The sequence below is a fragment of the Streptopelia decaocto genome, assembly GCF_964273445.1.
Source record: "Streptopelia decaocto genome assembly, chromosome: 4".
NCBI classification, from domain to species: Eukaryota; Metazoa; Chordata; class Aves; order Columbiformes; family Columbidae; genus Streptopelia; species Streptopelia decaocto.
The window spans coordinates 6261211-6278013 of NC_138658.1; the positions used below are offsets into that span (position 1 = coordinate 6261211).

The 16803-nt window shown below is 39.4% G+C and overlaps 1 protein-coding gene across 1 annotated transcript in view; it reads right to left on the minus strand.

Annotated features, from left to right (window-relative positions):
- Positions 1-1387: 1387 nt before the first annotated feature.
- Positions 1388-16803, minus strand: part of PPA2 (inorganic pyrophosphatase 2) — a 34042-nt gene continuing 18626 nt past the window's right edge. Inside the window, exons 8-12 of the mRNA XM_082052029.1 lie at positions 9995-10122; positions 8179-8264; positions 6991-7060; positions 2589-2628; positions 1388-1566 (exon numbers count right to left, since the gene is read on the minus strand). Of these exons, the coding sequence (XP_081908155.1) occupies positions 1538-1566; positions 2589-2628; positions 6991-7060; positions 8179-8264; positions 9995-10122 (353 nt within the window). The 3' untranslated portion in view covers positions 1388-1537. The remainder of the gene's footprint in view (positions 1567-2588; positions 2629-6990; positions 7061-8178; positions 8265-9994; positions 10123-16803) is intronic.

Consider the following 16803-nt stretch of genomic DNA (forward strand, 5'->3'; position numbering starts at 1 on the left):
ATACTCAGAGGCTGCACACGAACCCAAGACACTACGCAAGCATTTACTTCATTAAAAAAAAAGCTATTATATACCTCTAGGTATAATGCTACATGTACTTAAAACTCTAAAGTGTAGAAAATCAGTACTGTAAATGTAGGTTGGATTTAACATATCTCTTGGCTAAAAAAAAAACAACAAGCAAACACATAGTCCTTAATATCTGAGGTTTACATTGTATTTTTCATACCACACCTAAAGTCTGTGTATAAAACAATTCAAAACTCTATGCAGATAGAACTCCATTTACTTGTAAACGCTGAGGCCCGAACTGAGATTTCCCAAGTGACTGGTGCTTATGCACTGGCCAACATTCTAGAGAGTCTCTAAATCAGGAAAATTATCTCCTAAAATCAAAGAAACATTGTGAAAGTCAAAAGCTTTCTTACTAATGACTTACTCTTGTAAGGAAAAGTTAGTCCTCTATGGCAAGCCACAGCCCAGCTTTTTCAGTTCTTTCCATTTCCATCATGTGTCAGCAATATTAACCTTTTGTTTCAGTTATTGTACAAAGCAGACAATGCTCACCTTTGGTGTTAGTAACAAGCTCGATAAAGCCATCTGTCTATATTATAATTTCCTCTGTTCTTACTCAACAGCTGTTTTTTTGGGTTTTGTTTTTAATGAACACTGTGGGAACAGACAGGTCAGATATAATCCTGCAGTAGAAAAAGTGGCAAATATTTTTTCCGTCCAAGCACAAATCTCCATTCTATACATTTTATTCATCTTGTCTCACTGAACAAGGAACTATCAAAAGCCTTCAGGCACACACAGTTCTAAAAATGGAAGCTTTCCATAAGGAAAGTCCTGCCTGTGTGATGGATCACACAAGTTACCACAACAGGATGTGGTGCAGAGTGCACACGTGCATCCTTACTTCAATTGTTATGGCCTTAGCCCTTCCTAGTTGAATTACTCTTTAGAATGAAGTCGTGTTTGTTTTCTTTAAAGCAAGTATGTTCTGCTCATAACTACGAAGCACGCAAGGACAACTGGGCACAAAAGTGAATACAACTCAGGAAACAGTGCACAGTCATATTAAAGAACATGGTAAACTACTCAACCTATTGTATAAAGGTTATTTTCTACTTGAAAAGGATTACAATCACAGTGGCCTGACAAGCCCTAAAATACAAATTAACACAGTCTTCTATGCACCTGATGGCTGGATTATTCCAAAATCCGGAGAACAAGGTTGAAGATACCTTATCTCCCATCTCATTTGATACTATGCTTCATGAGTGGCTAAGAGCAATTCTGGAGTTCTGAGATTCAGAAACAAACATGCAAGCAAGTCCTCTTCCCTCCGCTCCACCCTGCACAAAGAAAGACATGGAAACATTCATTTTATAACGGCAGTGTTTATTTACATGAGGGAAGGTTTACACAAGTTGAAAAGTTGTTTCAATAGGAACCCAACAATCACAGTCCTTGCCTGTCTTCAAAAAGGGATGACTTTAAGAATTGATGATGCAGCTTCAGAACACTTTGACGATCACTTGGGAAAAAAGTACCAGGAATCAACTAAAACAAAAAAATATACATCAAGAATGACATTAGTTCTCTACAACTAACCAGACACAAACACTTGAAAAAGAAACATTGTGCCCTTTCAGCTGTCTCCCACAATAATACGTCTGGGTGAGTCCTATCCCCAGCCTACATAAAGCACAGCCTCAAAATAATATCTGTTCACTTTAACAGTTTGGCTGAAACAATCCTGCAACAAGTTACAATAGTGACGTGACCATCCCTGGAAAACATCAAAGATCAGGCAGATTATGTTCAGTTGTCTGTCAGAGGTCTTAGATGTAATACTTCAGTAAATAAATGCTATTTATTGGCATGCTATATAAAGGCAAATGGAATGCAACTTGCTTTCCCATGACACAGACTACACAGATGTTACTTTGCAAACAGTCTGGAACTCGACTCACGATTAGGTTTTTCTTAGTGTTTCTCTAACTCCTTCCATCAAAAAAGTACAGATGTCTGCTCTATAGTTGTAGCCAGCAGAAAAAGATCTTTTTTTCAAATAGTTAACAAAAATGAAAATGTAGGATGCATTCTTATTTCTTGACAAAAAGCACATGTTCTGTTAACATGAAAAACAGTCTCAACAGTGAATTTTGTCTTTAGAACGTGCACTTGAAAATTAAGTATGGGTATGTCACTTCAGAAAAGGGGCTGTTTGATTAGTTAGCTACTGTGAAGAATGACAAAAACTAAGGCAAAGTAACCTTTCTCTTTTAAAAAGCATAAATGTCATGCATTTGGCCTTCATGATCAGTGAAAGAAAAGTTTAGTCTTATCTTTTTATGTGGACTACACTTCCACTCATACTCAAAAGTAATTTCCCCCCACAAACCATCCATGATTTTCTGCCCATGTTCTATTTAACATGAGACAGGCTTTACAGTCTGATAGAATGTAACTATTATCATTCTCACATGCACAAAACCACCTTTTTCTAATACAGCCGTTTTTATGTCAATTTTTAAAGCAAAATATTAAAGAAATCACATGGTGTTTGGGGAAAAACTTACCTTGTGGGGAAACAGAATCTCCAGGCACAGGCACTGGTGCCTAAAAAACCAAAACAAGACAGAACAACAAACATCAACAAAAAAACCCCCAACATATCAACATTTAAAGTTTCAGACATAACACCCAAACTTAAAGTTGTTATATTTAATTGCTGAAGTCAAGAGATATTACTAAAAACAGAACTTCTGTTGCCCCCACAGGAAAATGCTCTACCTTACAGACTTTCCTTTTTATTTTTCCTTTCTCCACCTCCTTTAACTTCTATACAAGTTTCCTGCTTGCTCATAAATGACAAAACAAGCACATTAATAATGAGTGATAGATTAACACATTACCTAATGTAAAGGAAATCTTCCTACTGTATTGTCTTTGAGGATAACAGGATTTGCTGTTTACATACTATGGAGTAAAAACGCCTTTCCCTTTACATTACTACACGTTTCAGTATAAAGGTACGCATGTGAATATATATAAACACACACAATTTACATTGCATATATGCAAACATTTTAAAATATATGTCTAGTTAAACTCTTTTACAATCACATTTTGACAGAGTAGGATTCAGTTCTGTGGAAAGTGACAAATAGTTTTAAAATATAGGTCTGTAAGTCCGGGTCCATTTCAAAGATGCATACACCACTATTCAATCACACTATTACACAGCACACCTTGTCCTATTACTTAAAAGGCAAAATTAAAGCCAGTTCTAACAACAGCAGGAAGCAACCCGCCTCACGGCGAGGATGCTGGTTACTTGCATAGCAAAAATCCTCCACTGCCCTTCCATCAGCTCATAAACAGATAAGTTTTCCAACTGCCATAACGGATGGAAAAGCAGCACAGAGCACCTCAAGCACAGGGAATCCCACCACGCTCACCTGCACACACAAATCAAATACGCGGATGTTGGCCTTTGCCATGACACAAACCCACCCGAACTAAGCCTACCCAAGCAGAAAACCCCAGGAGTAACCACTTAGGTGAACCATGCAAAAAAGAACTGTCCAAAGCAGGGTGTGCAGCTGTTTGAAGCTGCAGGAGAACAAAGACACGCAGTGATCACCCATGTCATCCATACCAACAGGTGGAAGTTCCTGCATGTGAAGACACTGCTGAAGCCTTTGCAGTACTGTGCAGGCAGACAAACTGACCCAGCAGACACACAGCCAGCTCAGTGCAGCACTGCTGTGAAATTCCCTCTTTATCTGCACAGGGGGTTGGTTATGTGACTGGTCTGAAAGGATGTGCCAACAGAACAATTGTAATCCAGGTCTTAGAATCATAGAATAGTTTGGGTTGGAAAGGACCTTCAGAGGCAAATATTTTCTTCTGTAAGACACTGTTCTGTATTTTATCAAAAGAGAACTCGTCTAGCAAAGCTTTCCTAGTTCACTTTTCAGTATTATAAGTGAACAATGATGTGATAAGTCTGAGAAACGCTGCTCTACAATAACTATATATAGATTGTCCTGGACATTTTCCAACTTGCAAAGTCCTCAGCAGCTTCTTCACAGAACAAGTGAGCAAGCAATTCTCAGGATTGATGTTAAACAAAGGTTTGGCTGTCCTGGGCAGTTTTACAGATGGCAACACTTAAAAGCCTGAAATAAACTGTACATCTTAGCAGAAACACATTCAGCTACAAAGCTCTATCCCTCCTGGGTTTAGTTTCCAACATATACTAACGCTGGACCTGAGAAAGAGATGAAACAATTTTCAGAGGCTAGAGAACACTAGACATTTTCCCCACCTTAGTGTTAAAACTCAGCTGGGTCTGTAGTTGGAGGGGGCTGCAGTAATTTTGGCTGGTTCAAATGTTCACTGTGTGTTCCCATAGACAGAGACTGACTGGACACGGCAACTTCACCAGCTATACAATCATTCCTAGTTTGCCACCAATACAGATGACAGTACACATGCCCAGTGTGTAAAACCCAACTCGGTGGAGTGGAAACTCCCTAGAGATAAAGCCATTCTAGTACAACATCTGTAAAATAATGATAAGTCAATAGTAGCACAATAAATCCTACTGAAATCAACAGGAATATCTTGGGAACTACCCAATCAAAATCTATATGAAATTCTGATTAGTGCACAATTTGGGAAGCATTTGGTAAGGATTTGTTTGCTTTCCTTTTGGTTCATAGTTATATTTTTCTCACCACAAAAATGTGTTCATAATAATACTGAGTGTTGTGTTTTGTTTTTTTGAGAACTCAATATACCTGATTAATTATCACTCACTCAAAAATTCCGTAATTGGAGTGTGACCCACAAAACAGAATTGTAGGGAACCAGCTCTCATTGCATAAGCAACTCTGAAATTTTGCAGTAGCTGAAATATGTTTCTCATTGTATTTGCAAAGCCAATCTCCACCTCAGCTTTCATTCTTCTTTTTTGTCCAGAAGTTAATAGATGGACATAAATCAGAAGAAACTGTATCTGCTTTTAGTTTTAAAAAAGACCAAAACAACACAAACAAACAAACCCCAGACAGTGGCAGCTTTCATTTAAAATTACCACAGCCATTAAAATTCTGCAGCCAACACTCACGTATTTTCACTTCAGTTTGAAAGAGATGAATGCCTGACAACCGAAGTGGGTGGCGTAGTGTACTAGACAAAAAGATACCTGCTTAATATGTGCAAGTCAGTCTCCCTGCTTATATTTAGAATTTGACTGTCCACCAATCATATGTGAAGAGCATTTTAGCTTTTTTTTTTTAGTTATTGTAGACTGGTAATTGTATGAATGGTATTTAAGACTATTGCATCTTTTCCCTGTCTGAAAAGTACCAAGAAACAGTAGCCTAAAAGACACAAGATACGTAGACTGAACTGAAACAGAATGATGGAAAGGAGTCTGTGATAACAACTTCACAAAAACAGTACGACTTAAAGAAAATAATGTGAGGCACAAAAAAGCCAGGAAGTGACTATTTTTTATAGAAATGCACACACAATAAGAAAGACTAAGTTTGATACAAGGTACCTACTTTATGAATTGGTTTTACTAAGCACCCCGCCAAAAAGAGGAAAATTTTAGATCTGTTATCAAGAGAGAAAATAACAGATACTGCTGATTAAAACAGGTGATTATTTACATGCTTCAAACAGCACAGAATGCAGAAGGAAATATTCCTTGGAGGTTTGTCAGCCTGTAAATATGTTTGAACTTGAAATTTTAGTTGCATTTAAACACTCATTAAAAGTTATTGTAAATTTGAAAGTAGAGAGAAGGTAAATATTTGCTTATAGCTGTGACTGACATGTCTAAAAATATACTTGAATTCCAAAATGAGTTTTTCTTTCATTTAAAACATACAGTCCCATTAATGAACATTTGCAAGTGCAACCATAAAGGTATTTTTAAAGAACTGCTGAAAGCAAGAGACCTGAATAGGAAAAATAGTTAAGTTTTACACTGTTTTACGATTTAAACCAAATTTTCTTTGCAACTGATAGTCTTATTTGCTTGTGACAAAACACCACCCATGACAGCACATTCTTACTAGGAAGTGCTGTTGGAATATTAACTGCACAGACAGGCGATGGCATCTCTTTGACACCCGGACTTGCATAATTACTGCGACTACCAGGACAAAACGGTGGCTGTCTGGGCAGCCAGCCACATGTGTGCAAAGTACCTGCCATGCTCATGTGGTCACAGGCTCAATCATGGTATATATATTTTTTTTTAAAGTGAAACTTGAGTGTGCTTTTTGCCATGTAATTCCTAGTAACTTTGCTTAATTTCCAGCATCCAAACTAGCATATTTTAAAATGGAAGAAATTTTCCTTCACTAGCATTTGCACATGAAAGCTTCAGACCTGCAGGACATTCCTCTCGCCTGAACAGGAAACCTGCATGTTTTAATTTTATGTTAATTTTCAGAATATGACAGGCATTCTTTAAGAAACATTCAAAAAAGCACTCCCGTCTCTTATAGCAATGCATTTAATTATGCAAGTAGACAAACAAAGGATCCCTTTAGTGATTAGGGACTACAGTCAGCTAGTCAATGAGTTCTAACACCGGGTGGTAACTCATGGCAACAGGGGAGACAGCAGGCTAGATACAAATAGCAGTCCATCTTGCCATTCAAGATCAGAAGAAAGAGCACTGCAAGGCAAGGAAAAAAACAAACACAAAAAACCCACCCCACCAGAACAGTAATGAACCTGCCAGAAAGCACAACTGGACCACTGCAATGAAAGGTTATAATAACAACACTTACATTTCCCCATAAACTTTGCACTCTTCTTTCTACTTCATGCCTTAAATTTTTGTTTACGGACCATTTCAGTTTAGCTACTTTATTTGAGTTTTAGAGCTCCAAATCGTCCTATTAATCACTTTTTTAAAAAAGGGGGGGAAAAAGTAAACATTATCCTTACCTTCTGCACAATCGATCGGGCATCCTCCTCACTGCAACAAAACGGGCTGCCGCTCACCAAAACATTTGTGCTGAAAAATAAAATTAGAAACATGTTTTATCAATCAGTGGAAAAAAGACACACATAATTAAGCATCTACAGAAAAAATATCTTCACACACAGAGCTCAGAAATGTGTATCTGCAAGGAACAAGGAACTCAGACAAAGAACTAACCAGTAATGCTGGAAGGGAATGGGGTTGTGGAGGGGTGTTCTTTGTTTCTTTTGAAGGTCTTTTTAGGCTACACATTCTATATCAATGCAAGTAGTGCTCACACTCAGTGCTTCTGGCAGCTAACTTGGATACAGTTCAGCAGACCACAGTTGAGAAACTAAATCCCCCCCAAAAAGTCAGGGATAAACTGGCCCTTCCTAAGGCAGCTGAAGAACACCCAGATGGCCAGCACGGCTGGGGTGAATATCCCCCTGTCCCTTGTGCCTTGAAGGACGGCCTGATTCTGCAGTAGGTCACCCCTGGTTTGCAGTACCCTACCTGCAGTATCTAGTAAGAAGGAGGGAAAAACAGGTCGAAATTCCGTTCCTACATCAAGCAGCAGATACCTGTACTGTTTCCAGAGAGCACTCAAACTCTGAAACCAAATACTTTGCAGAAAGGTTCCCTATGAATGTATGTCCTTTCACACCAAAAGTGAGTTTGGTGATGAGTTTTTAAGGTCCTACACAGTACCCAGTAAGAAGTTCAATTCCTCAAAGCAAGACTGCAATTTTAGTTATTTTTTTAAATATTGTCAATATGAAGCTCACACTGGCTCTGATATGATCAAGAACAACATCTGAATATTATCCTACAGTATTCTTGCCATGCTAAAGTACAACTATCAATCTGTACAACTGCTAAGCTGCTCAATCTCTCAAGATAGAGAGAAAGCCACATTTTCCCCATAAAGCAGAAGATGACAGTGACTATCTAAGCACAGCTTCCCCCACAGCTTTTACCCTCTGGTTTAGCTAATGGCAATCTACAGCCCTTGGAGAGCATCAGGCAGAAATTAATTATCCATCAACATCATGAGTATTCCTGTCATCTCAAGCTAAGAAAATCTAAGTGTTTCATGCACAGCTGCCACATGTTAAATACCTCCAGTACTAGCAAAATACAAAGAGGAAAAGACATGACTGAATACTTACCACTGAATGGTACCTCCATCAGCTTTTTTATGAAGCAAAGCCTTCCAGTATTCGTGGGTGGATTTAATAATTTCAAGAGCAAAATCCTAGTTTACATTAAGGAAAAGTTTTATTATTTAAAATGTTATTATGCAGAAAAAGGCCACAGAACCGGTTTATTAAAACATACTGTTTCATGTGTTATTTTAAGTGGCCTCCTTTGAGGCCTCATTAGATTTCTGGAAAATATAACACCCTTTTTATGAAAAGAAACAAACTTCACTATCTGTCAAATACACCAGCAGCACATTCAGGACTTTCCCTCAGTCCGCAGCCAGAAAATACAAACGCTGCACAAAAAAGTTAAATCAGCACTAGATGTTAAGCAGACACCTACAGCTGTAGAAAACTGTACCAGGTCCCAAATGGGACAAAGTGTGTGAACTATGACTCCTCTGTTACACGTGCACATCAGGGTCAGAGTTCAGGTTTCCCCTCTAGTGGCAAAATTTGCATTTACTTCATTAATTTCCCAACCATACCCTTAAGCATTCGCAACGATGTAACATGTCAGCTGTTTAACAGTTTGTTCAAAAACAATATTGGGGGTGGGTATGAAAAAGCCTCAAAAAAATGAAGTAAAAGAATCCCTCAGTGTCCAGATGATGATATCTAGGCTGGTTTGCAAAAAGCTGTCAACACAACTTTTACATTTCCTAACAAGGAGCGACTTGGCAAAATGCCACTGGAACATTGTGAACTTCACCAGAGCTGCTGGAGCGGAGCCACGGCCGCCTCCCCACATCCTGGGTCTCTAGAAACGCTGAGAATCATTCAAGGGGTCCAAAGCAGCTACCTCGGGACATTTAGTGTCTCAAGGCCAAACTCCAATGGCCTGACAGGGATACACCCTGTTAAACTGTCTGTACAGCACAACACTCTGCTTTACAGAGCAGGAAATATCTCTCAGAGCAATTCCTGGGAGAACAGGGGAGAGATCAGGTTATCAAGCCTTAACAGCTCTACATTTGATTGATTTAAAAGACAGTTTTAGAAGGGAGTCGGGGCATCTCTTTAACCAGACAAAACATGTAAAGTTATCTGTGCTGGATAGAAGGTATTTTATAACTTCGACAGCACACAGCAAAGGCTGAGCTAGCTGACACATGGACATCATTCATTAGGAACCTGTGATTCTCCGCCAAAAGTAGTCTACAGAGAGTGTGCAATACAAAGCACTTCTACTCAAATCACACCCAATTTCCGCTGGAAAAAAACAGCTATTTTCTTCAGCAAGGTCTATTCCCAGGTCCGCTCTCCTTTCAAACACTGGCCATTTTTACTGAAGATGGCTTGAAACCCCATTTTTTCAGCCTTCAAGCCCAAAACAGCTCACATGCTTTTACACAGAATTACTGGGAAAAAGTATACCCTGAGCAAACACCAAATACAAAAAAATCTGCATCCTACTGACTGCCTTAAACTGCAGAGCCTAAGAAAATGTCAGGAAAATTTATCAATCAAGACTGAAAAAATAACTGAAAAGACAATCTGTTCATTCCTCTGACAGAATGAAAATGCTTTGGAACAAGAAACCTACAAACACAAATGCATGTGTAGGCCTCACCAGGATTAGGACTGAATGGTTTTTTTTGCAGACTTCCTTTAATAACCTATGATTTTTTGCCTGAATGAAAAGGAAGACAACAAACATTATTTATTGCTAGCCTAATAAATTGTATTCAAATACCCCTCATATAAAATTCTTCTTTTTAAACATCGTCCTTTACAATTCCAGATGACAGAAAGTACATCTTTAATTTTGGATTATCATTACCTTGTCTTTAAATTCTCCGTTAAAAGCAAATTGGTTTTCTGGTTTACCATCAGGGACTTTATACAATCGGAACCAGTCAACCGTAGCCTCAAGGTAACCTGGTTTGTACTTCTTAACATCATCAATATCTGTAGGTTAAAAAAAAAAAAAGAGAGAAAAGGACCAGTGATTTTTTACTCGCAATTTTTGTAACATTCATTTTTCAAAGTCTCATCAAGGATCTGCAAGGAATTTGTTTTCACTGAGCACTTTCAAAGTCATTGGGGAACTTCACTTTATCACATTAGTTGCCCATAGTTGATACCTTATGATTTCCCAACCACACTGAACAGGTAAACCAGTTGCCTCCCGCTCTTCATTAATTAAGACCCAAAGGGACAATGAATAAAAGGACCACACTTGTGACAGGAGAGGAAGAAAACTCCACATTTATAGGCTTTCATCTCAGTAGGTACCGCTTACACTACTTAAGATCATTCAGTGAGGTATTTTTTTTCCTGAGCAATGGCAGGAACTACAGGCATTTTTTGATAATGAAAGAATAGCTAGTAGTAACAATTTTAACATACGGATTTTAAAACCAGCACCTCAAAACAAAATATAGGCTTGACTTCTCAAAGTTACAGTAAAGGCATCCCTTTGTTCATATTACTTCCAAATTCAACCCTTTAGATGCAAGACAGACATGCGCCAGGGGCACTACACACTAACTCTACTGATAACCCCGTGATATCTGCATACTCACAGTGATAAGCCAGTTGTACCTTTACCTCTGCAATCCTACTGTGCAAAGACAGAACAGGACGCAAAGAGGAATGCACGTCGTTTGCAGGACACCCCCGGAAGGCAGCGACGAACATTGCCCCAGTGGGTACAGAGAAATCACATAGTCATACACAAATTTTGCTCAAGGGCTATACTGCTATAGGAGATATGCAGTTCATGATCTTAAACATTTACTTCTGATGTGCATGTTAAACTTTACCGGGTGTCCTGTGAGACCACTATCGCTCCTATCACTCGCAATGAGGTGGCCCTATTAGCCCCTTGGCAAATTAACTCTCTGGCTATATGTTTGCAAGGATGTGCCTTCAATACAATTTTAATTGATTTTGACACAATAAAGGATTTTGTCCTTTCTGGAAGCCAAGTACTTTTTGTAGCTGGTGTGATGCTTCTCTTTCCATCTATTTCCCTCCTGCAGACACTTCTGATTAAAGTAAGAATTGACTTTTTTTTTGCTGTGTTTTACATGCAGTCTTTCGGCTATTTCATAACCTCACTCTGCCCAGGCCACCTTCCATGGTGTTATTCTCCTTCTCTAGTGTTTGTAAGTCACTAGCTCATTTCTCCTATCCTGATTCCCTGGCATCTCATCCCCTCTCTTGCTCTCTCTCTCCATACTGCTTGGCTACTTCACTCTCTTCTCCCATAGATAAGCCTCACTCATTGACCTCTCCTAGTTGGCAGCAATTCCTGGTGGATACTATTCTGTCTATCCAGTCCTATAAAGCAGATTTTCAGAGTTGCTTAGTCCACAGAATTGACACCTGGTCATGTGCTTTCCATTTTCAAGTGCCTAAATGCCTTTGTAAAATCTAGGCTGTGAACCTGAACAAAGACATTCAAGTATTTCTAAAGAGAACAGTAAGAGAAGGGGAAAAGCCTTGTGCTACAGACCATACAATTATCTGCAGACCACCAAGAGAGATGACGTGTGGACTGAACTGTGAGACCAAATCTGTGTGAGAAGATCCGCTAAGTGTTCACAGGCATCTGATAGATGCCACTCCCAAATTCCACTGGATCACGCACTACCCAAAGAATAGAACATTAAACTTTGAAGAACCCTATGTAAATTTTTGCTTCTGCATGCACTTAATGGGGCTACGTGTTTATGGACTTGGAGTAAAACACATTTTGAACTTGGCTGCTGGCCATCTGCCCGTAAAAGATTAGGGAGTTTTGTTGACAGAATCCCAGAAAAAAACAAGGGCACATAAGGCTGCGCTAGAGGCAAGTCTTCTAGCTGGAATACATGTTTAAGAGTACAAGAAGCCTTTCACTGGGGTGAGGGGTGAGATCAGCCAAGAAGGAATGATTTAGAAAAGGCTGGGGTCTTGGTAGGGGCAGGATGCTTCATCTGGACACTAATAAAAATGCAACTCCAATTCAAATCAGTTTTAGGGCTCCAGTGTATCATCCTGTTCTCGACAAGCAAGGGAACATCCCTCCTCCCATCTTGAGCCCCTGTCATCTCCTCCTCTTGTGAGGTTTGAACTCACAATTTCCAGTAGTTGTTTAAAAAACAGTATCTCCTCAAGTCTGTAAAGCAAACCAGACTGCTGAAGCAATCTCCTTACTTCCAAGCAGCACATGAACTACAGGTCTCTATCTCCAGACACTGTTTAAATTCAAGCATACTTTCTCGGACCACTGCTCCTTTTTTCTGGTTCCTGTTCCAAAAATCTTCTCTTCTCACTCTACTTCTCCATTCGTCCTACTTGGTTATTTGCCTCCTATTCCCATAAAAGCTGTTCATCAAATGTGCTTTGTTGTCTACTGACTGACGCTTGGGCCCTTCCTCATCTGTGTTTCCTATCTAAAGACTTTATTCTTTAACGAAATCAAATACTAGAATAGGATTTGGGGCAGGCTTTCCTTACCTCCTTAAGACAGGAAAGACCATCTTCGCAGACAGCACAATCTCTCTGAATTTCACACTCTCTACTAGAACATACCTTGCCTAAGTAAAACAGCTCTGGAGAATCAGGCTAACAGCACTTTATGGCCTCTAAAGTACTGCCCGCTGTATATTCTGGTTTCGAGGACTTAAGAAGGGGTTGCTTTCATTTTCTTGGTTCTTTGCAAGTTATTCACTATCTCCATGCTTCACTTCACTATTCTTTAGTATGAAGGACAGCTACTGGACACCAAATGAAGCTCAAATGGTTGGAAAAAAAGAAGGCAGCAACCAAAGCATGTATTACAATGGGATTTGGTCACAAGCAGCAGGGAAATGGGAAACAACGCAATAAAAAAAAAAAAAAAGATCCAGTTGCTGTGGAGTCAGCACTTAGCACAAAATACAAGGAAAACAGCAGCTCTCACATCACTCAACAGCTACCTCTTCAGTTCATTAAAACGCACCATAGAAAAGCTTGAAAGACAGCTTGTCCTCCACTCTGAAATCCAAAACAGCATCTTTGGGATATCAGGGCGAGACGGAGAAAAATATACTAAGAAGACTGAACAGCAGGCAAAAAAAAGGAAAAGATCACAATAAGCAGTACAGTGATTTACTGGACTAATATCTATAGAAGCTAGCTGCATATTATGACTAAAAAAGAAAACACTTAGGTGTCTTTTCCACAGCAGACACTGTTAAGACACTTTTTTCTGATCCTGGCTGCTTACCTTCCCTTAGAGCTATGTACGTGCGCTGAGGTCAAAAGGGGCTGAGCAAGGACAGGAGTAGCAAGCATCTACCTGATCTAACACAGTTTCATCTCCACAAGCAAGACCTGCTCAGAATGACAGAGCAGAAACATCAGGCTCCTGCAGTTACATTATCAGCATGCACCCACTGGGCTCCAGGCAGTAATTTCTTTACATTGTCTACATACAACCATAGGTGCCATGTTTCTGGTCACTAAAGCACCAAGGTTTAAAAGGAGATGGCTAATCACTGAAAATCTCTAGAAGTTCGCACAAACAACTGCTGCTAGCTCTCTGTCAAAGGAGTGAGCCAATGCAAACGCAGATCCCAGTTCTATCTGGCTTTACAAAAGAGAGCAACAAAGGCATTTGTACAAAACTACCATTTTTAGTACAACAGATGCTGCTTCTTGCAAGCAAAGCTAAAACAACATGCTTGCAGCAAGCTTTCTAAACAAGGTCTGTGGGAAGAGAGGACATATGTTTTTAATAACATCTTATAAACATTTACAGGAAGCAGCAGCTACATTCCATATAAAGGCATTTGGTGTATTTTGTGCAGCATGGTGTGAGGGGGTAGGAGGGGAGCCTTGGTACAGATAATTAATTTCTTTATATTGAATGCTTACACAAATCCACAATAAAGGTTTTCAGGGCCTCTGCTGCTGCTCTGCATATAAATACACTCACATGCAAGGATCTATAACAATATATGGTAGAAAGCATGCAATATGCTTTGTTTTTGCTATGTAGGGTTTGATCACTTAACTCAAAAGGCCCATCTTGAGTTGCACATTGGAAAGGAAGAATGGCAACACACCACAGTTAACTCTACCAGTGCCAGCAAATGGTTGTGCAACAAAACCAGTGGAAATCACCAGCTGCTGTTGAATATACCCAGGCATCTTTCCAGTGAGCAATGGCAAAAAAGGGCTGCTAAGATTCCAGGCCAGTAAATCACCTCCAAAACACCATTGAGCATTCATGATTTCTCCAATTTGCTAAGGGAAGGTAAGATGACCTTTTAAGAGTCAGACTTCTCATAAGCTGCTTTAAACATGCTTTCTGATTCAACTGCCAGTGATTTTCAAAACCTCTTGCCCAACATGAAGATGCCGTATACATTTAGACCAAATTACAGCACAAAAATATCACTCATCCTTTCTGAGTCTAACCTTGTCAAGCGCATTAGATACATATGTGTATTCCAATGTTTTTAATACAATCCAAAGTTTGAGATAGACATGCGGCTTTTCTACTCCAAGAATTTGCTGCTTCTCCTGGCCAGTTTTTTTACAAAAAAGAAAACAAAAAGGAACAATAACAACAACAAAGCAGCCAGGTCTATTATTAATATATCACCAAGATTCAGCATTTTGGTGTAGAGAGAACTTTTAGGCCGTTTCCCCGACTTGCTTGGTCTGAAGTTGCTTTGCTGGCCCGCTAATGGCCATCTGCCCTAGCAACTGCCTGAGCAGAAAGACAACACAGTGGTTTTCAGGTAAGTCACAAAGACAGATCTTACTGAAATAGGTAAATTTGAGGGTGTCCGGTATTAATCTAAAAGAAACTTTCTCATACAAATACCTGCGTCTGACATACAGCTTGTATTTGGAGTGGGACTGTCCCCAGGCCCACCAGTATTAAGTGCTAAAATTTCAAACAGATTACCTTCCAAAGTCAGTCCAAAAAGACACTAAACCCCTGCTATTCCCATTGATGACACAGTTCCCACTTGAATAGGTGCTAAGCATTGCTTATCATTCCAGGGTATTGTCACTATAAACTGGAGTTTCTCATTGCTCTGTGTGAGAGAGAGTTCTAGGCAGGGTTTCCAATTTAAACCAGTATTTATCAATAAATGCCTGCAGGACACAGTACAGTGGAGTGCCATGAATAAACAATGAGAACTGTTCAGAAATTGGGACTGCTCAGTTTTAAGTTCTGTGAAGTCTCAGAAAAATCAATTGCACTTATGAGAACGATCACAATCCCAGAAGAAAAATATACAGAGTACCTGGGGTGTGCTTAGAGCATCAAGAGGAGTTAACATACTGCGTGGGCTCAGGATGGGGTTTGCAAGTAATCACCACTCTGCTGTCTCGGAATTATCTTTTCCAAATGTTCACTGGGGGCTGTGCACACACTGAGCTGAAAGCAAATGTGATGATTCTCAGTCCAATTCGAAATGTTCAGGAAATGATAGAGAAATGGCTGGACAGACTTAGAAGGCAACACTTCACCTCATCTTTCCCTAGGAGGCCACCACCATAACACAGCAGCATGTCAATTATTGCGGGAAATACCAGTTTTATCTGTAGCTGCTATCCATTTATGCTGAAATAATTAACATTTTGGGGAAGGGGGAGAAGCAAGTATAAAAGGACATATTGTACTGCCTACTCCAACAGATTTGTTTGTTTTCTGACTGAAGAAGGATTGCTGTTAAACACTGCAAGCTAGTCATGTTTTACGAAAGCAGATGGGGGTTTGGTTTTGTTTTTCTTCCTTTTTCTTTCCTTTTGTAAATCCTGGACTGCAACTCCAATCCCAAAGGGCAAACATATTAAACTGGATAAATACTTCCGCACTTCTCCGAACCTCAGAAGGACAGTTCTCTTCCTTAAGTTTTGCACCTATTCTCTGATAAGATACACACAGAAATCAACTACATGCAAGGGTTTGCAGGGCTTTTTTCCTTTTTTAAACAAGACTAAAACTCTTGCTACCCTCCCAAAAGTTGTAACAGTCATTACCTAAAAAAACAACCAACCAACCACTCACCCACCAACAAACTGAAACACCAAACAAACAACAACAAAAACCCAGAGGGCTTTCAAATAGAGTTCTTTAACCCAGTGGCATAACTATTCCCGTTTTATCCCTACTTAGTGGACTTCTTTTTAATTCTCTCATCTACTTTTCTGATTAAACTCTCAGAAATTGCTATGGAAAAGAGGTAAGAGTTAAACAGAACAGTGTATAGAATTAAAGTGCTTATTACTTGTGTTTTAACTACTGACACTCATTTCGTATATCACTGCACACTACAGAAAGGTTTAAATTGATACTAACATTAACAGCAGACTATTACTTACTATTTCCTTAAGCTGAACTTCTTAGTCTCTAACTGTCAAAGTACTTAGAGAGTCATAAACACTATGTAGTAATTCATCGGCCCAATGATTTCAATCAGCATCAACCCAAGAGTTTCTTTTTCCTCATTTCCTCTTCTCCCCTTCTTTCCCCACAAGCCAAGTATTCTCCATGTGAAAGCCATCTGTAAGAAAACTCAGAATGAAGGGCCAGTCCAGTGATATACTTACTTTACATTCAGAAACCAGGAAAAAGCCTCAATGGCTGAGAAACAA